At 35.0% G+C, this 22,158-nt stretch overlaps 1 protein-coding gene across 7 annotated transcripts in view; it reads left to right on the top strand.

Annotated features, from left to right (window-relative positions):
- Window positions 1-22,158, top strand: part of BRD1 (bromodomain containing 1) — a 66,878-nt gene that overhangs the window by 22,995 nt on the left and 21,725 nt on the right. For 5 of the 7 annotated variants that reach the window (XM_085568965.1, XM_085568964.1, XM_021555230.3 and 2 more), the window contains 6 exons: window positions 4,498-4,654; window positions 10,895-11,026; window positions 14,048-14,176; window positions 15,114-15,426; window positions 16,192-16,452; window positions 19,602-20,090. In XM_085568965.1, the coding sequence (XP_085425091.1) occupies window positions 4,498-4,654; window positions 10,895-11,026; window positions 14,048-14,176; window positions 15,114-15,426; window positions 16,192-16,452; window positions 19,602-20,090 (1,481 nt within the window). The remainder of the gene's footprint in view (window positions 1-4,497; window positions 4,655-10,894; window positions 11,027-14,047; window positions 14,177-15,113; window positions 15,427-16,191; window positions 16,453-19,601; window positions 20,091-22,158) is intronic. The other 2 variants (XM_085568968.1, XM_085568969.1) reach the window with 2 other exon arrangements.

The following is a 22,158-nucleotide window of genomic DNA, read 5'->3' as shown; positions in this document are numbered from 1 at the left end:
AGTCTTGCATCTTTTCTGCTTCCTACAAGTCTCAGTATATTTTGTGGAACTTTACTGAACAAGGCTTGAAAATTCAAGTCTTCTGAAAACTCAGTTGATTTTGTTGCAACTTGTTCAATATTTTTTTTTTTACATTTTGTTCTGAAGGATTTTAAAACATCTGCAATCTTTGGGAAAATAAGAGTATTTTATTTGCTCTGTAAAGTGGAACATAATTTGATTGTTAATGGGTATTAGCATAGGTCAAGAGAAACTGGTATGTTAGTGATACTGAATTAAATTTTACAGGCTATAATACAGTTTTCCTGTGTTGTGTGTACCTTTAGTAGTGCTATGCTAAATAAAGGACAATACAAAATAACAAACTGATAAAACTGGAGACTCAGGACTGGCATGGTAATTAAAATACTAGGGTTCATTCATGTTCAAAAAATACTCTGTTTTAATAATTATTTGATCTTCCTTTGGGTGTTTGATTAATACAGATTTTCATATTGAGTTTATTGTGCTTGAGTTACTATAGTAATGTTGTCAAAAATCACATACTTGCTCAAGAAAGCATTCTCTCCAGTTAATATTTCAAAAACTTAAAGATTTTTGAGGTATTGTAATACTAAAATAATACCTGTGGAATTAAAAAGCATGCATGGTCTGTGTAGGGGTTAGTTAAGATTGATAAAAAAGTGGCTGATCATCTCTCATTGGCTTTCTGAGGTTAAACTGCCGCACCGTTGGTTACCAAAAGTACTGGTTTCACTTTTCCCTGTAACCAGTTGCCATAGTTGCCACAGTGGTATGTAACTGAAACTGGGAAAGGAAGTAATGAGTCAAAAGAAGGCAGCTGTGAGATTTGCTAATATGTTAAAAGCCTATCTCTTACATTGACAAAATTTATTTTATGCATTTCTGTAAAAGCTGAGCAAACAAGGACTGAGTAGCACACTCAGCTCTCTGAATGCATTGACCAGTGTGTTAAGTGTGACATCCTTTACAGGGTAGATTATCCATCAAGTGTCTCCATGTGAGGAGACTGTAGGTGCTATTTCAAAGGTTAGGTTCAAAAAGGAACCTTTGCCTGTTTAAAGACAAGCAGGGAATTGTATGATATCCCCATTTGTAGTGCACGTCAGTGTTTTACAGGGGTGGGGCTGGGGAAAGGAAGTAGTTCTGGCTCACTCAGTTGGCTGTGGCACAGATAAAACAGTTCTAAAAAATATTTTTGTCATCTCTGTAGTTTTGGCATGTAGCTCAAAAAAAAAAAAAAAAGAAAAAAACAAAAACAAAAACCAAAACCAAGAATCAGTATGACTGCTAGTGCTAAAACATCAAAAGGCTGCAGTGGTCATCAGCTTGAAACCTAACGCTTCTTTTGTGAGACCAGCTAGATAGCAGCAGTCACTGAATATCATTGGAACACAGTCACCTTTTTAAGAATTTTCAAATTCCTATATCAATGTACTTTGTATTAAATAACTTGTAAGTTGAGGGAAAATGAAGGGTTTTTTCTCACAGTAGTAGATATGCTTGATTTGCTTTAGAAAATTATACAGAAAGCTGTTCTTTTTTGATGTGCTTATACTGGAAGAAGTTCTAGTGTGGACAGATGCCTTAGCAAAAGCATGCCTTTGCTGAGGGTGTTTTCTGTAGTTCTGGGAGGTGCCCCAAGTTCCCTAAGCCTTGCCTCTGCATTGGGGATTTATCAGTGTGCTGTAGCAATTAATCCTGTCATGTCCAAGTCAGATCCTGGATTGCAAAATGACGTTTTTAAACAGCTCTTCCTTCCTTACCTAGCCCAAATACATGCCTTTTTTTAATTATTATTCTTCAGGGATTTTTTATTACATCTTTGTTGGGAAAAAAAAAAGGGAAGTATAATGTATGGAAAATTCATTTAGGTGGTGGGAGTTTCAAAATCAGTACCCAGTCTGTGCATTTTACAGGGCTCTACATCGATGTTGTCTCATTTCCCCAAAATATTTGTATTTCCTGTCAAATTTTAAGGTGCTTGGGACAGTAAAAGTCTGCCTGGAACTATCAGACGAAGCAAAAGGATGGTTGAAGAGCTGTGATATAGGTAGTGGGTAGTTAGTCTAACAGCAGATGTAACATCCTCCTAGCACTAAGTTCATAGTGTATAGGCTCTGTAGATAGCTGCCACGTGAAGAGTTTCAGACAAGTATTTTGACAAGTGTATAGCTTCTACCCATGTGTATTGTTTAAATGAAATACTTAGTTTAATTTAGAGGGGAAGGCAGAGATGAGTAGTTTCCAACTACTTTTAAAGCAGTCTCTGTGCTCCAAATTACCTTCTGTCTATTTATATTTTGAAAGTCGGAGAGTGCCTTCTGTGAACATCTTTCTTAAGCTTCTTTTAACACTCTGCTATTATAAATATATATGAATATAATGGTTTGTTATGTGAATTGGCAAATGTACTTAAAGCTTTAGTTGAAGATGTTTGCTTAGTCTTGCCACATCTGATGGGCATGAAGCCAAGGCACCTTTCTTCATGTTATGCTTCTCTGATCTTTCCAAATAGTTGTGTATTTGGCTGTGCTTTTTTTGACTTGGTTCAGTAGGTTTTACCGTTTCCAAGAGATTTGTGAAAGCAATTATTTAACTTTGATTGCATTCTATAATTAATTGTAATTATGTTGTTTGAAGTTTAGTAGGGTCACATCTGTTCTACATTGAGTAAATCTTTGTGGAGCCTGTGTCTGCCTTCCAGTGAAAGATATACAAGACAGTCTGAAGTCCATCTGCGGACCTAAGATTTAAATTAAGCTAGAATTTTTCAAGAATGCCTAACTAGCTTAGTTATTAATTAAAAAAACAATGTCGTTGAGAAACCAAAGGACACAATGGCACTCTGACTTTACCTGGTGATTAGCTATAGTTAGTAGCACTGAATAGACCTATTGCACCTTATCTTCTGCACATTCCAAAAAACCCCAGGGATAGATGACCTTTGAACTCAAAGTGCACTCACTTGTATATTAGTCTGAAAAATATTTAGTTTTCTCAGATATTCTTAAAAACTATTTTACCGAGGGCTTACTTCTAACTTTACATTTTTGTTAGGTGTTTTGACTAGTTAGCTTTTATCACTTACCTGCAAAACTGATTTCTTCCTGATACAAAAAGGGGAAAAGTGGAAAAACATTGGTATGTATATAGAATCTTGATTCTTGTTTAAATGTCTCATGGTACTGCTCTACAAAACAGACACTTCTTGAGTTAATATTTGTTTGGTTTAGTATTAAATTTTGGAGAATATGCAATAAACCCTCTACTATCAATTGCAGGGTTTTGCTATGGATAGTAGTAATATTCTGAGTGAAGAATTAACAGATTTCTTTTTTCATTGTTACTTTCCTTTCTGTAACTGTTTTACATCCAGCTCTTTCCAGCTCACCCCTGCCCCCAGATGAAGGAACCGTCTCTTACAATAGAGGGGGTTGGTAGCTTGGGGCATCTTTCCCCAAGGGCTGCCACCAGTTACAGTACTAGCATTATCATACAAAGAGAAAATATTTTCATTCTATAACTATTAGCTTTTTCTAACTTCTATTTTGCTGTAATTTCAAGATATTGTAGGAACAAACAGCTAAAGATTTGTTTCAGATAAGCTTTCTTTTTAATATGTTTTCAGAAGCCAGTGTCAAGTTTGAGGCTTAGTCATCTATCTAACATGTCAGTATTTGAAAAACAGGAATCAGTATTGTTGTGTGTGATGTTCATAAAGCACATTCCTTGAGTATTTGTAAAAAAGTATATGCATAGAGGATTTGCATTTGTTAAAAAGCAGATTTGGAGAAAATACTGTGATTTTGATCAAAATACTTTATTAACTGTTTACATCATCCTCATGTCTTCTCTGATTGGTTATTTTCTTGTATGTGTGGGATAAAATAATTTTCTTGTGTTTTATATTTTTCTGTTTGCTTTATTTGTCAGACATTTATTATTAATAGAGTAACACAAGGCTTTCATTGCATGTTTTTATGGGAGGGGTTTGAAGATGTATTATCTGTAAAATAAACTACTAATCTTTCTGTAAATGGCAACGAATGATCTGATGATTTTCATAATGATTTGGAGCTTTTTATCTGATTCCATTTTCGATTGGAAAATCATTCTATGCAAAATGCACATAAAGCTTTATTCTCAGCCCTAATCTGGGATTGCTCTTCCAACAATTATTACAAAATAATTTATTCGTTTTAGCTTTATAAAGTGTCTCAATGTATTTGGTAGAACCTGCAGTGTCAAGCAGATGTGTTTGGTAGAACCTGCAGTGTCAAGCAGATGTGTTTGGTTGTAATTTTCTGCTCAGAAATAATTGTAGTGGAGAGGATCTTACTGAAAGTTAGCAACATAGTGATTATTTCTGGTTTTACAGTATACATTCATATTTATGTGATGTTTAACTTCCATAGATAAATATGTTTTATGCTTTGCTGTGAAAAATACAATATCAGTTTTTCCATGTTTTAGATTAAATAAGATTATGAATCAGGTGGCCATTCAGCGAAAGAAGCATTTTGTTGAACGGGTGCACAGTTACTGGTTGCTTAAAAGACTGTCTAGGAATGGTGTTCCACTCTTGAGAAGGCTGCAATCCAGTTTACAGTCACAAAGAAACACACAACAGGTATGTGACATACTTTTTATTTATAAGAAGAAATTGGAAATTTTCTATTTTATTGAGTTAAAAATAAACTAGGAAGCCTAGCACAAAGTAAAAACTTTTTTTACTCAGGAATGAATAAATTGTTTGCCCTATTCTGAAGTGATATTGCCTATTTTGGCAGTTGGGAACTATCTAATACTTTTTAATATGTGAGATGTAAAAAAAAAATTGTGTAGCTTTTTCTTCTGTTTTGCTTAAATGTTTCACAAAAATACTATGATCACAAATATAATGCCATTATTCTTTGCTAAGTGTTGTAGGTTTTTGGAACTCATTCTTCAGTGTACTGTGAGATAAAAAATAAAAGTTATTTTAAATTCATCAAAAGATGCAAAGCAGATATATTATTTGACACTTGAAAAAAATGTGGATTTTAACAGTGTAAAGGGTTGAACAGATAGTCTATAGCTATCAAATTCAGATCTGTATTGCCCACCTTGTTTGGTAATAACAAATTGGAAGTTGTTGATGAAGTTTGAAGACCTGTTTCAGCTTCTGGTTTTGCTTTTGACACACTTAAGCGGGATTGTAGACAAGCATAAGTTTAGTTGTACACTCCTATGAATAAGTTGCTGAAAAACATCAAACCAGCAACTCCAGGTGGTCTGATTTGGTTTCAAGTTACTGGACAGCTTCAAAAATAATTAGTACTTCTAATTATGTGGATCCATGCATGCAGACTTTGAAATGTTGTGAAGCATCATGATGTGGAAATTTTTACTGCATTCAAGTTACCTTTTTTAATGGAATGGAATGTGTAGGTGGATGTGTTCTTTCCACTCTCCTGGCACTTGACTTCCTGTAAAATAGCTTCTAAAACATAGAAATTAATTTTATAATAATTTACTTGTATTAAATTGAATTCTTTCCCCTCTGAAGTGGAACTGTTATTTTTGTTAGAATTGTATTTCTGTTTTCTGATTAAGTAATTGATTGATGTAGTCATAAAAAATACTATGATCAACACTGCTTCCTAATTATTTGATCTGTCATGTTTGTGCATGCTTATTTTTTTAGCTTTTCTTATTTAATAATTTCCAGAATAATTGAGATTGGAAAGGACCTCTGGAGGTCGTGTGATATAACCCCACTGCTCAAGCATGGCCACTTAGAACAGCACCATGTCCACTTGGCTTCTGAGTTATCTCCAAGGGTGGAAACTCCATAAGCTCTCTAGGCAGCTGTGCCAGTGCTTGATTCCTCTTACAGTTTAGAAAAAACACAGGAGTCTTCTGTTCTTACTTTGTGCCCATTTCCTCTTGTATTGTCACTGGGCACCACTGAATGGAGCCTGCCTCCATCTTCTTGCCTTCTCCCTTCAGGTATTTGTGTATTGGTGAGATTTCTGCCCCAGTCTCTTCTCCTCCAGGCTAAACAGCTCAGCACTCTCAGCCTTTCCTCATAGCTGAGATTCTTAAATTCCATTTACATGAACTCCTTTTAGGTGAACTTTGAATATAGATCAACCACTTGTTTATCTTGGTTTCATTGTTTCTGTATTACTCCATTTTGAAGTTTGATTAATCTTTTACTTCTACATGAGAGGTTCTAAAGTATGTAGCTAGTTAGTGTTATGTAATAGTAGTTAAGATTAATTTATTAAGGCAATAAACTTCTTTATAAATGAACTTACAAAATCCTAAAGATAAGCACAGAAGTGTGGTGCTATTGTGGCAGAATAGAACTAGACCATTGTTATTGTACAAAAAATTATACAAGCCAGTTTTCTTCTGGGATGGCATGATAAGGGTGTAACATTTCTATATATTTAAATAATGACTATTACAATAAAACTCTTATTGTAATTGATGTTCAATTAAAATAAAATAGGCCTTTGATATGAGCATTTTAAAATTCCATTGCCTGTTTACACTTCGGTAAAAACAGTTCTTTATTTTCTTTCCTAATTTGAGATAGATTCTTAATAAAATAATATATTCTAAATAAATTGGAAGCTATCTATATTGGTCTGCTGAAAAGTTTGTTCTTTTGAAAAGTAAAATCTAGTTTCAAGGTAAGCTGAGTTTTGAATAAGTCTGTTGATTAAATATGTGTAGTTGTGCTTTTCAGTGAGTAGCAAGAGTCCTGTGTATGACCTTGTGTCTTTTCCAGAGCACTTTCAATAGCTATTTATTAAAGCAGTCATAACTGCAAAGCAATTAATGTATTTTGTTACTCCCAAGTATAAACCAATTTGTAATCAAGACAATAAACAGCAATGGCATAGCTGTTGTGAGAACACCTTAAAAATTTTTAGATAGGCATGATTATTTTGTGCATTTCAGTCCAGATAAGAAAATTATTTTTATTTTATGTGAGGGATCAGAATATCAAGAAACCTACATAGACTTTTCAGTTAACCAAATATAAACAGTGATGTAAGAAGATTCAGGGTTTTTAAAAATTGTTATTTAAACAGAAAAGAAATGTTATAACGACGAACCAAAACCTGGTTCCAAAATGGTTTCAGGATGCATGGTGGAAAGTGGTTTTGATCCCTCTCTGTTTGGTTACTAGAACAAATTTGGCAAAGGGTCTTCATGATGTAGACTTACTTCCTAATAAATGTTTCAGAGTTCAGTTATGGTATGGTTTTGAAGATGTAAGAGTTCTAAACCAGGATAAAAGACCTAGGATGCCTCACCATTTGCAGGAATAAGGAACTCTGTAAGAAAATTAAGAGAAATTAAGGAAAGGTATTTGAATACTCTAATAGATTTGCATCCTCCTTATATTAGTTTTTTTTCCCCTGAACTTAATGCTTCACTGAAAATAAGGTATGAAATGTAAATGTAGAAGCTTGCTGCTGTTGTAGTGATGTTAGTTTAAAGCCACTATTAGAAGAAATAAAGGAGAAGATGCTGATGACTTAAGGTCACACCTGTACTGAAGATTTCATTAGGAACACAAGTTGCAACCACTAAATGGTTTTGTCTGATTGCCATACAAGTCCAGCAGAGCATGCTAATAAAACTAATTGTGTTGCTCAAGGTCCAGTTTCATCACTGTCATTCTGTTTTTGTTTGTATGATATTAAGTTACAGTCTCTCTAAGGAGCGAGGCTGTTCTCACACATTTACATCCAGCATAAGGAGAGACATAGTGCTACCCTGACAGTATTCCTGCTGGTATGGAGACACTGATTGCATACTAACGGCCAGATGAGTTCTCAGCTGCTGCTTGTTCTTTGTGTAGACTTCAAAATGTTTTCCTCTTCCCTCAGTATTAACAAATAGGTAATATTCTAGGTAATGTTTATTTTAGGTAATACTTAATACTAGGTAATATTTCTAGGTAATACTATGTTTAACTCATAGAGTCACAGAATGGTTTGGAGTGGAAGGGTCCTTAAAGATCATCTGGTTCCCACTCTGCTGCAGGGATAGCTTCCACTAGACGAGGTTACTCAATGCCCCACCCAACCTGACCTTGGACACTGTCAGGGATGGGGTATTAGCAGCTTCTCTGGGCAGCCTGTTTCAGTGTCTCACCACCCTCACAGTCAAGAATTTCTTCCTAATATCTGCTATAAATTTCCCATCTTTCAGTTTTAACATACTGCTCCTTGTCCTATTAGTACAGTTCCTGATGAAGAGTCCCTCTCCAAATGAGAATTTCTTTATAAATTTTACTTGTGTCATCAGCCAAGTGAAACTTGGTGACTGTCAGGAAAGCTGTAGAAAGAAGGAAGAAGAACTTTCCTACCAGAAAGTTCAAAGAAACTTTCTATGTCAGAAAGCTAAAAATTTTGAAGGGAACTCTTTGTATCTTAAGTTTTTACTGGTTGGTTGTTTGAAATGAGTTCGTTTTGCTGTCTTCAACTTGTGTGGACCTTTTAATCTAATTAAAGTATAGGTGTATATCAGATAAAAAATATGTTAGGGCAAAGGAGAGTTATCTTGGCTGTTAAGCTGTAAACTGTCTGCCAACAGTACTTCACACAGAAATGTCAAAAAATTGGAGGCTTGCTGTTAATCTCCAAGCCAGAGTGCCATTCAGAAAGGTAGTGTATGTGTGCAGAAAAAAAAAATGCAGGCAGGGTGCTCTTGATATTTTGAGTCACATCTGCAGATTGACAAGTATATGCCTATTATATGGAATGAAACTGGTAAAATAACTGACTCAGGTAAAATATGTTTTTTATTTGAATGCAACTGCACCTTGTGGTTCAGCTAAGTACTTAAGTGAGTAATAAACTACCCTAAGGCCTGCTGTAACATTATTTTTTCTTGTTGTATTTAAGTTTCCTGATGCACCCTAGAACTAGTATGATTTGAATCTGTTTTCCAGAGGAACCCCTTCGGAGGTTCTCCCAAATTTGCCCTGAACCAGGACATTGACTTAGGTTTCATCAGGCTCAGTTCCCCAGTTTCTTAAATTATGTGGTTAAATAGGGCAAAAGAGCAGGCTATGAATGTTGCAAGCAAAGGGAGGACAAACCTTCTACTTCTGGCAGTTTAATTTTGGCTCTGACAAACAGTAGAACTGAAAAAATTGTACAGCTAAGAATTGGGTTGCATTTCCACACATGAGGTTTACACTCTTGAGATGAAGGGGTTTAGGAGAGTAGCAGTTAGTGGCAGTGTAGACTTCCTATTTCAGTGAGCCTCCTCAGAATTTTAAGGAATTGAAAATTATTGAAAAAATTCTTATCAGTCAGAATTTACTTAGAACTATTCTGACCCTAGCAGTTAAATTATCTTGTGTCTGTGTAAAGATTTAACTCTTTAAAAAGAAATTACAACTCTCATTTGTAATAGCCATTGGGAAAGAGAACTAGAAGTTTCTACCTCCAGTTTTTTGCTGTTTTTATTGTTTTTTTTTTCCTTAATGAAAAGAGGAACAAACTCTTATTTCCAGATTGATATATTCTAGTGCAGAAATAGTTGATATTTTAAGTATTTTCAACTTCACTGAAGTCAGAGATTTGAATAAAACTAAACTTGCCTTTACAAAGTACATGAAGCAATAAAATACAATGCGGATGATAGAATTATAGCACTGGCAAATCTATTATAATGTTTTTAAGTTTCCAGTTTTTGAAATTCTGTTTTAGAGCCAGCTATCTGAAAATTGCACAAGCTTCCTTTAGAGGACCTATGGTACTTCTAAATTATTCTTCTCTTAAGGAACTTAGGGCTTTTGGTGTGATAATTTGTAATGTTGTTTGTTGTTCATCTCCTTAGCCACTTTCCTTTAATCCTCTGTCTTCTATATATAAAAACTGATGGAATTCACTAGTTCTGTTTTAGGTTATAGAACACCCTCCAAGATGACTTAAAAAGTGTATATTGTATTATGCTAGTTATGGGCAAGCATGCAAAGTTTTGGATATCTCTCAGAGATACTTTTATAAAATACTCATTTTTCAAATGTAATAATTTTCCAAAGCAGATGTTTCTTTTGTGTAATTCATACTAATATCAGGAATTCCGTTTCTTTATGGCTTAATTTCTGGTGAATTACCAATACTATTTGAATCCTGTAAGTAGTAGTCTAGTATCCTCCCTTTTCCTTATGCAAAATAGTAAAGGCAAACAGACACTCTGGGTTTTGTGTATACAAATCAATCTAAATACTACAAGTGTTTAAACATTACTTACTCTGAAAAATGCGTAAATTAAATTCTTTCATTCATTTTCCAAAAGGGTGTGTTGCTGCATTATTCGCCTGCAATACCATTTGAAGTTACTATATTATCTAATAAACAGCTTTTCATTTCCTGTCCTCACAAGCCATAATTATTTTGTTTTGTTACAAATGTGTCCTAGTTCTGCTGGGTGTGAGGGAGGTGGACTGTGTTGACCACATGAGTAATTTGTTTCTGCCAGGCTGGAGCTTCTGAAGAAACTGTGGTGTTCACCTAGTTTGGATTTTGATGCAAAAATCCTGTGTTGTATTTTGCAGCTTGTTGTATTTCTCGGTTGCCGTTTGCTGTGTTGCTTCTGATGTCAACAGCCACGGGCACAGCATTGCTTTCTAGTTTAGATTTTATTTTCAATTAGACCTTTGAGTAACTCTGGAAGATAACCTGACCACAGCTTATGTGCATGAAGCTGATAAAGCTTACGAGCAAGTGCCATAACTATAAGACAGTAATTTCTCCTTTCATGTGCATATGTTTTGTAGTTGTATAGAACTATCTTATAAAAAGAGATATGCATTTTTCTTTTCATGAAAATGTTTTGATTCTTTTCTTAGAGAGAAGATGATGAAGAAATGCAAGCCTTAAAAGAAAAATTGAAGTACTGGCAAAGGCTGCGCCATGATCTTGAAAGAGCACGTTTATTGATAGAACTTATACGTAAGCGTGAAAAATTAAAAAGAGAGCAGGTAAATGCAGCACCTTTTAATTTGGTGAACTTTTCTGAAGGAAAGATGATTTAAGTATTCTCACAGTTTTTTCAATAGAAGAACAGCTGTATTTTAATCTTCACATAGGGTCAAGTAACATATGTGCATGCTGTGCACTCAAACTATTTAAAATATATAAAATTGTCATACAATCATAGAATGGCTTGGGTTGAATGGAACATTTAAGAATTGTATAGTCTAACACCTCTTCAATAAACAGGAACATCTTCAACTAGACCAGATTGTTCAAAGCCCCATCTAATCTAATTTGGATGGTGTCTACCACCTCTCTGGGCAACCTGTTGTTCCAGTGTTTCACCTTCATTGTAAAAAATTTCTTCCTTATATGTAGTCTGAATCTACGCTCTTTTAGTTTAAAACTGTTACCCCTTGTCACTACAGGCCCTACTAATCTGTTTGTCCCCATCTTATAAACCTCCTTTAAGAACCGAGAGGCTGCAGTAAAGTTTAATTTGGGCCTTCTCTGGGATGAGCAACCCTATTTCTCTCAGCCTTTCTTCAGAAGAGAACTCCACTCTGATCATACTAGTGGCTCTCTTCTGGATTCACTACAACAGCTTTATGCCTTATGATGGGGGCTGCAGAGCTGGATGCAGCAGTGCAGCTGGGGCCAAATGAGGGCAGAGTAGAGGGACAGAATCACGTGCCTTGACCTGCTGGCCATACTTTTTTCTATACAGTCCTGGATACAGTTAACTTTCTGGGCTGCAAGCACACTTTTCCGGCTCATAGTGAGGTTTTCATCCACCAGTACAACATCTCAAGTTCCTGACAGAGCTGGAGCTATTCATCCCTCAGCTGGTACTGATACCTGGGGTTGCCACAACCCAGGTGCAGGAGGACCTGGAATTCAACCTTGTTGGACCCCATGAGATCCCCATGGACCCACTTCTTGAGTTTGTCCATGTCTGGATGGGATCCTATTCCTCCTGTTGATCCTGTGTCAACTTCACAATTCATTTTGGTGTCATCTGTAGATTTGTTGAAGGTGCACTTGATCCTTTGGTCTTATGTCATTGATGAAAATACTAACTACTACTGGTCCCAGTACAGATCCCTGAGGGACACCACTCATTACTGATCTCCATCCAGAGTCTAAACCATTGATCACTGCTCTGGGTGCAGCCATCCAGCCAGTTCCTCACCTGAGGAGCAGTCCAGCCATTGAATCTATCTCTGTTCAGTTTAGAGAGAAGGATGTTGTCGAGGACCATGTCAGAGGCCTTAGAGAAGTCCAGATAGATGACATCTTTCCTTGTCTGCTTAAAAGAGTTACTCCATCATAGAAGGCCACTAGGTTGGTTAGACCACTAGATTAGTTAGGCAGGACTTACCCTTGGTAAGGCTGTGCTGGCTGTCCTGAATCATCTCCTTGTGCCCCACATGGAAGCTTTGCCTTATGAAATGATCTATAATGCACTCCAGGAGTCTCCTACAGCTCATCTTGCTACTTTTCCAGATGTCAGAGTGGTTGAAGACCCCAGTAGGACAGGAGCCTGCGAAAGCAGTGCCTGTCTGTAGCTGGAGCAACAAGGCTTTGTCACTAGGCTCCCCTAGATCTGAAATAAATACCAACAACAGGGTTCCTTCTCTCACCTTGGTGCCTAAGCTTTCAACCTGCTTATGGCTTTTCTTGAGACAACTCCTTACAGTGTATTAATTTCTCAATGTAGAAGGCAGCCCCACTGCCCTTTGGTGTGCTTTTGGCCCTTCTGACCATCCATAGTCACACTTCAGTCATGGGATTTGTCCCACCAAATTTCAGTAATGGAAATCAGGCTGTAGCTCTCTACCAGCACTGTGACCTCTAGCTCCTTCTGTTTGTTGCCCATGCTGTGTGCATTGGTATAGAGAAATTATTTGAGAAGACATTCTCTTAGACTTAGAAAAGTGATTGGTTTCTGAAGAACTGTAGAAGATTTGATCTATTCAGGTTTTCTCAGTACACGTCTATATACTCAGAAGCAACATGTCCATATACTCAGAAGCATTTTATCCTTCTGTCATGAAAAAAGCAAAAATAAAAGTTTATCTGAAGTCCTGTGACATTCTACAGTTAACATTGCCAGGAAGAGAGATTTGAGGAAGTGATAATGCAGAAAGATAAAATCGTAACATTCAATATTTTACTTTTGCAAACTGTGAACATTCATTGCAAGCTAATGTAATTTATCCTTCTGGAGTGCTTTCTGGAATTCTATGCATCATTCATGTGGTATTCATGTATCACTCGCTTTACATATGTATTTATATGCATGTACTTTATGTGTGTGTTTGCTTATACTTTATGTATATATATTATATTTATATACACACACCTTTAGTCTTTCATTAAGAATTTATTTAGACATAGCAAGACTGTTTCATTGTTAATAACTCTTAAAACAGCCTGAAAATTAAGCTATAGAGGAATTGAACTAGTGTCCAAAAAATATGAAGGATATTGAAGTATTTGAAGATGTTGATTCTGTTTTCTGAAATAATTTTCTTGGAATTTATGTAGAACATTTTCTTTCCAATTACTCTTTGTTTTGGACTTAAGTAGCCTGTAAATGAGATTCTTTTTAAACTTCAATCATAGCAGTACAACTGAAATTTTATTTAAAATGTTACCTTTAAATTCTTGATATTTTCACATTGCTGGTGCATTGTGAAGCTGTTATTATGTAGCACCTTTTGTTTCACTTTAAAATGTATTTTTTTTTAATTCTTACATATAAAATACAAATTTGAGTTCTGGGAAGCTGGAGTTGAAGGAATGAGAATGATTTTTTTTTCTTATGAAATTATTAGCTGAAAACCTATGTCAGATAAATGCCAGCTGATGATATTGAAAATAGTACTGAACTCATTTACTTAAATCCTCCTTAAGTATATTTATGTTTTGTGTTTTCTCTAAAATACTATACTGTTGCTGCTAAACAACTTTAATACACTATGTTAATGGAAAATGCTCAGTCGGATAACTTCCTTCTTTAGGTCAAGCTTGAGCAGGTTACTATGGAACTTCAGCTTATTCCATTCACTGTACTTCTGCGATCAGTTCTGGATCAGCTGCAGGAAAAGGATTCTGCTCGTATATTTGCTCAGCCAGTGAACCTTAAAGAGGTATGTTTGCAGCTGTGTTTCCTGATGTTTACATGTGGTTTGGTGGTACTTAAGTACAGGAAACAAGCCATTACATGCCGAGTTAGAAGCAGTGTTAGCTTTTAATCTTTATTCCGATAATTAACATTATGAGTTATGGTCTACTGCTATGAAAGCCTTTTTATGCTTATATACCAAAATAATTTCTGCAAAATACTTGTACAGAAATGCCCCATCCTTGTATAGAATGTTGGGTACATGCTTATACTTTTCAGTAAGATGATCTTTGTAAAGCAAATTTGAAAGATACCAAAAATTAGAAAGCAGATACTGTGTTCTTGAAGGTGAAACTAGACAGATTTAGAGTATACACGTGTACATTTGTGCATATACTGTATACACATCTATTATAAGTAGTATCATTAAGGTTGAAAAAGACCGCCAAGATCAAGTCCAGTCTTTGACCTAACACCAGTATGCCAACTTAACCAGAGTGCAAAGTGCCACACCCATTTGTTTTGAGCACTTCCATGGATGGCCACTGCACTACTTCCCCAAGGAGCCTGTTGAATTCTTAAGTACCCTTTCAGTGCAGAAATCTTTCCTAATATCCAACCTGAACTGCCTCTGGCTCAACTTGAGGCCATTTTCCCTTGTCCTATCACCAGTTGTCTATAAGTAGGAGTATGTAAAACAGAATTCCCAAGAAAAAGGAGTTTCAGCATCTCTTAGTAAAGCTCAGACTTGTTACCTGAGATGCAGACTACTGTAATATGTAAACTTCTGTTGGCATGCAAATGTTTGCAATATCTAGATGTGCAATTCTAAGTTACATCTTAAATTTCTTGTATTGAGCTGTTACAAGATACATTTAAAAAGCTGATAAGTTACTAACTAATGTTACTTTGTCTGTACTAAGGCCATTTTAACCATTTGTGTTTTAAATATTTATTCAAAGGTTCCAGACTATTTGGATCATATTAAACATCCTATGGATTTCTCTACCATGCGGAAACGGTTAGAAGCTCAAGGCTATAAAAACCTCACTGAGTTTGAAGAAGACTTCAATCTGATCATAGATAACTGTATGAAATACAATGCAAAAGATACAATATTTTATAGAGCTGCAGTGCGGTTAAGAGATCAAGGAGGTGTAGTTCTCAGGCAAGCCAGGCGAGATGCTGAAGGAATTGGTTATAACAATGAAACTGGAATGCACTTACCAGAACGGCCTAAACTTGAGTCACCACAGCCTTTCTCTTGGGAAGATGGTAAGATGTTTTTCAATTAATTTTTATAAAGTTGCATTTTTCATTGAATACAGCATGTATGTTCCATACAGATGTTTAGGATTGTTGCTGTCCAGTTTGCTAACTAGATTCTCCACCCCGCCATTTAAAAACATCGCTTGAAAGCGACAGGTGTTTCTATTCTACTAGATCTGTCACAACACATCAGTGCTGTCTGGATTCTGATTTTGGAAGTGTCAGAGCCTAATTTAACAATTTACATGGAATAGGTTTTTAAGTTCAGTGCTTTTTTCACATGATTGTGTATGCTTGTAAGGCATGGAAAATTAATAAACTTCAGCACATTCCTAAATAACCTACTCAAAAAATTGAGCATATTTGTAATGCTAGGAATTAAAACTTATGTTTTTGACATACATGTGAGTTCTCTAAGATTTGGCAGTGGAAGAGAATAATTAACATATTTCTTTTATAACCATAATTTTGTCCTTTTCTTTAACAAGAAGGAATTCATCTGTTCAAGTGGGAGGGATTAATTATGTCTTCCTTCTGACCTTTTTCTTCTTTGCTCTGCTACTTATTTTTTTTGAGCAAAATGCCTATTAAGAAAAATAGTAAATATATAGTAGGAATTAATTCCAGTATTTCTGACTATAAATAGGCTTTTGACAATATTTTTTTATTTTGGCATGCAAATTCAATTTTTTTCCTTTTGTTGGTATTACTGTTCTGAGAATATTCTGGGAAATGCTAACACGTTTTCAATTGTGCATGTTTTGACTTCAGTGGATAGGTTACTGAATCCTGCAAACAGAGCACATATGTCCCTGGAAGAACAGCTGAGAGAGCTGCTAGAAAAACTTGATCTCACCTGTGCAATGAAATCCAGTGGGTCAAGGAGCAAAAGAGCAAAGCTGTTAAAGAAAGAAATCAGCATTATTCGCAACAAACTCAGTCAGCAACACAGCCAAGCTCCTCAAATAGAGTCAGGTATTGGAAGTTTCGAGGAAGAAAGTGCAGCATTAGAACAAGATGGAGAAGAAGAAGGTAAGATTGTAAACCAGGTTTAAATAATTACTGTTCTGAACCGCTTCAGTCAGGTGCTGTGATGTGAGTAATAGTGTGAATTAAAGAATTTGATAAACTAATATTAAATCTAAAATACTGATTTTATAATTAAATTACAGTTTTAAAACATGAAAATAGCTGCTTAATCACAACAGATATTTTAAGAGTAGTATGATCTTCTTAAAAAAAAAAGCTCCTCCATTACTTTTCATGGGAGCAAAGCTTTAAAAACTTAGGTGTTAAAAAGGAAAGTGCAATTAACAATTTAATATGAAAAGCAGTTGGAAATGCCTGAGTAGAAGATATCTTTGTTCTTTTGGAAATACACTTAATTGTCAAAATATGTATTAGGGATCACGTGGGCCTAGGTCAATGGTAGTGAAGGCTGGCTGCCGTATGGTGTTTGTGGCCTTTTTAATTCACTACTCCAGACTCTAGGGAGGACAGTTGGTAGGCTTTCAGGTTCTTTATTTATCTATTTTAAATAAAGCTAACTATTGATAAGACTTAACAAATTTCATGTTATAGAATAAATTCAGCCACATCTGCCTAGCTCTTCCCCTTTTGCTTCTCTTCCTCCTCAAAACATTTGTCTCAGAACTGCGTCTCCTCTTGGCTAATTGCCGTTGATTTCAATGAGAGCAGTGTGCTGGAAGGACTATCTTCATGTTTTAATTAAATATTATATTTGCGTTTTTAGTTTTTAAATTGCGTTTCTGAGGTTTTTATTGCTTATTTTTAAATGATGCAAAGAAAATCTGTCATTCAAATAAGAATTCTATTGACTTTGTTTCATTATTAGCTCTAAGAAACTAAACTTTCCCTTTGGAGAGTTAGAGATGTGTTTAATTTTTGAATAAGTGCCTTGAATAGGAGGAGGAAAAAGCTCAAGGGAAAGCAGAAGCATGGTAATAAAAAAAATAGTCTCTATTTGTTGTGGCTTAATGCTATCAACATTTTTGAAAAGTGAAGTCAGTAAAATGATTGTCCGTAACTGCCATTCAAACAACAACTTAGTGTTTAGTTCCAAACATAGAACTTGCTGGAGATTTGAGCATTGGTAGAAAAAGCAACATGAATCAGCACATTATCCTATTCTGAGGTTTTAAGTATTCTCAAAATGTTTAATGGTTTGGGTTTTTTAAATTTGGGTATTTTTTTAATCTTCATGGTATTAAATACAGCTCTTTAGGGATGTAGGGTTTGGCACTTAATGAATCTACAGCCATTTTTTAATTAGTAGCTTAAAATTTTGATGCCACAGCCTTTCACTTCAGCAGTTTTTTGTGAAAAAAGTAGTCCAAAGTGAACAGTAGTGGTTTTCTTATATTTACAGTATGCTTTTTAAATAAAACATGATGAAAGGCACAATCCAGGTTTGATTGGTATTGTTGTTATGGTTCTGATCTAGTGGAGAGTAATAATAATTAGTTCAAATTTCAGTTCTTAAGTGGAAGGTACATAGAGGAGTAAATAAAACAAATTGCCCAAAAAGAGATGAGAAAAATCCTGTGGCCAGGATCTCTACAGGAGCTGACTTTGATAGCACTTTGAATTGCCTCCATGCAATTCTGTTTCCAGTCTTTGATCATGTGAAAAATACAGTACCAGAATAACCCTGTGAAATTCAGGTTTTATCTCTAAATAATTCTCAAGTGATTTTGTGTTCTTTAATCTTTCCACAAATATTTTCTAAAATCAGAATTTGTTACAAAGGAAGTCACCGTGGAGATTTTAAAATACGGGATATTTTAATGGCTGATAGTTTAAATGTGCTTATCTGACTGTACATTCCATTCTACTGTCTTTCTGAAATATTAGTTGCCAAATCGAATACCTGTGTGTCTGCAAATTATATAAGCACAGTCACACTGTATTTTAAAAACAAGTATTTTTAATATGAACTATGCTATTGCTTCATTAAACCTTAAATAATGGGGTAAGGATTTTTCTGCACTTAGAAATCTTTGATTTCCAAGTAAACATTGCTGGGCCAAAACCAAACAAAATCAAGTGCAAATAGAGAACTTAAACACTTTGGGGTTTTACACCTTTCTTCAGGTGGCATAGAAAATTTAACTAAGTTTAAATATTTTATGTGATAGCATAAATAGTATATTCATGTTATACAGTTACTCTAGAATAAAAGTGTTTCCTTTCTTGTATTTTGAAAGCTAGAAAGATTTTACCATCTTTTTGAGTTGATAATTATGGGTTAGGACATCCTTCTATTTGTATTAGGGAATGCTGCAATAATAGAATGTTTATTTTCTTTCCCATTGCTTGTGATAAAAAACTGAAACTACCTTTATACACTCACTGTCATTTCTCTATTGTCTTTCCCCAGTGTGCATTTAGTGGAATTAAGTGGGACATGATCATACTAAAAAGGATTAAATTGTGGAGGGGGAAGGGGAGAAAAATGGTAGAGGGTATTTTTTCTGATTTTTCACATCAAATCTGCATTATCAAGTGTGTTATTTGTCAGCTGGTGGCCAATTGCAAGATTTTGGGGGTTTTGGGTTCGTCTTCTCCATTTTTTATTACTTTTTCATAGATAAAACTTCTAGTCACAACTGTAAAAAGGCTTTACAAATCATGCCCTTTTGAAGATTTTGTAACACGTTTTAGTTCACTCAAGTAGAACAGGTTACAAGTACTTTTTTTTATTGGTTAGCTGATAAAATTTTTCATAGGCAGATAAGGTGAATATTGATAAGGTGAAGTAGATAAAAATGTATGTTATCAAAAATTTTACTTGAATGGCAGTATAATTGCATTTAACAGATAATCATCCACCACCCCAACTTCCTAATGAAAAAATAGTTTGTAGTTTTTAGTTAATGAAACTAACATAACTGCATGAGAAGAAGCAAGTACTTATCCAGGTATAAATTGTTAACACCAGTTATAGACATCTTCTTTTTCTACCCCTGTTACATTCCCAGTATAAAAGTAGGAACTACTAACTAGGACAGATCGTTGCTAGACAACTTTTGGTTTTAAAATGTTATGCTTTGTTTCCAGACAACAATTTATTTGGTGGGCTGCACATTTATAGTGAGTTTTATAATAGACTTTATAACTACAGGTTTTCAAAAATCACACTCTATTTATAATTTTTTCAGGAGATAAATCTCCCCCTAAACTTGAACCATCAGATGCATTACCTCTTCCTTCAAACTTGGAGACTAATTCAGAACCACCAACCCTCAAACCAGTAGAACTCAATCCAGAGCAGAGTAAGCTTTACAAAAGAGTAAAATTTGATAATGAATTATATAGCACTTCCATTCAGAAAGAAATAAATGGACACACTCCAGAACACTTACTTGACAGTAATCTCAATGAGTCGACTGTTTCTGCTGTAGCTGAGTCATCAACTGATGTAAACAGACGTACTTCCATTCTCTTCTGCAAATCGAAAAGTATAAGCCCCCAAAAGTCTGCAAAGAACACTGAAACCCAGCCAACTTCTCCACAGCTAGGGACCAAAACCTTTTTGTCTGTAGTCCTTCCAAGGTTGGAGACACTTCTGCACCCAAGGAAAAGATCAAGGAGTGCATGTGGAGATTCTGAGGTTGATGATGAGTCCCCTGTAAAGCGCTTGGATACAGGTAAATGTTTACAGAACTTACTTGAATGGATGCATCTGGAAAGTTAACAAACCTGTTAATTTTGACGTACATGTGGTTGTTAATCTTCAGATTATAGCACTTGAAACAGGTTGTCCTCACAACAGTTCAGAAAATTATTATTCATTTTTGTGTTGCCCCTTGACAATTGGATTTACTGAACCAAATTTGAGTTCTTTAGTTTCATGATGCAGTTTTTAAGGTTACACGTACGAGTGTATGTGAAAACTGTAGGGAAGATGAATCGACTGCTTTTTTGCAAATTCCCTATTAAATTACATGGAACCTTGACATATGATGCCAAAACCAGAAGGCTTGTAATCAGGAGCATGAAAAATACTTATGCCATGTATGATTTAATTTTGCTGAGTGTTACTCCAGACATATTTTTACATTATAAAACTGATGACTGTGTATGAGGCACTTTGTGTATCCATGCATTTTATGGAAGTGTTAAAACCCCACCATATAATGACACTTCGTGGTTTTTTTTTAGTCTGTGCATTTTAAATAGAGTTGAAGGTGAGATTATGCTGTTAATGAGACTTGTCTAAAGGATATTTGAAAGAAAATGTTATCTTGATACATTAGTGCAGAACAATTCAAGACATGAATTATATCTTCTCTTAGCACACCATAGTCCTATTTATTTGAGAAGTTCATATAAAACCTTTGAGGAAGAAAAGCAGCATGAGGAAATTACTTATGGATATTTCCTTAATGTCATCCATGGCCATTGCTATGACTTTTATATTGCCTTTGAAATAAGTACTCTGTTTTATTGTCATGCTGGGAACCCTTATGCAGGTATGAAAACAACATGTGGGGATTTGTCACTTTGAATGAAAGAGATTGGAGTTTAATTTAAATATTAGGTGTGAAGATGTGCTCCAAAAGCTGGGGGGGACAGGGAAGTTTATTTGGGGGAAAAGGGAAGTGTTGATAGTCAGGCCGTTTCTTTTCTGTTTGGTGGGAATTTTTTTGTTTTGAATAACAGGTTTTTTCGGGGTGTGGGGCAGTACAGTATGCTTTTTTAATTAGTTAGCTGGAGTTTTTTTGGATGATCAGGTGAGGACACTCATGATTCCAATGCTGGAATCATAGTATGAGAAAATTTTATGTAAGATGCAGTGTGGGAAATGTTTCTCCTTTATATTTTTGGGGTTTTGTTTGGTTTGCCTGTTTGGAAAGCCCCAACTTCCATTCATTTTCCTAACAGCTTGGAAAGAGCATGCAGGTTTGATCTGGTACTTGAGTTCTGAAGTAAGTACCAAGTGAAGGCGGTGTGATAATAGAAATTAGTTAATTTTTATTAATACTATAAAAAGCTTTGGTTTCCAAATAACCTATTTTGTCAGTTTATAATCTAGATCATTTCATTATGTACCTGTATATAGATTGCATATTATCTCACACAGGAAATCATTTCATGCTAGATCACACTGAGAGATAGTACTAATTCCTTGAAATTTTTGTGTTAAACATTGTGAATTTTTTTCCTTAGGGGAAGAAAAGGTTTTTATCTTGTAAGAAAACTAACTTAATTCTTAAAGGGAAAAAATGGGCAGTAATGAAACCAAAACCCACCAGATTTCTGAATGGATTTAAATTCAGCCAATTTTCTTTCTCTCTGTGGAGTTAGGTGTATGTAGAGCAAATATGCTTTTGATTATCTTCAAAACTAAAAACCTAGTTACAGGAATAAAATCCTCAAGTTAAAAGGTTTTTCTATTGTTAATTTAAAACAAAATTACATACTGTCTTACTGAAGCTAGTACAGATATAAAAAGAATTACATTTATGTAGAACTAATACTTAGGGGCATTTATAGTTTAAATTTGTACTTGTTCAAGAAGAGTGAATTGAAATAGTTCAGCCAATTAATATTTACCTGAAAATGTTTTAGTTTTTCTTTAATAGGAAATTTCACATAGGAAATTTTATTCCTCATGTTATTTTCAAATTTGTGTCTCCACACTAATTTAAGTAATCTGCAGTTGGCAGCTATCTGGAGCTACAGTTCAGCAGGAAACCAGCACAAATGTCAGAT

This window comes from Lonchura striata, chromosome 1A (genome assembly GCF_050655825.1).
Source record: "Lonchura striata isolate lonStrDom1 chromosome 1A, ASM5065582v1, whole genome shotgun sequence".
In the NCBI taxonomy this organism is placed as follows: domain Eukaryota; kingdom Metazoa; phylum Chordata; class Aves; order Passeriformes; family Estrildidae; genus Lonchura; species Lonchura striata.
The sequence above is the reverse complement of the archived record's forward strand: the minus strand, read 5'-3'. Positions and strand labels throughout refer to the sequence as shown.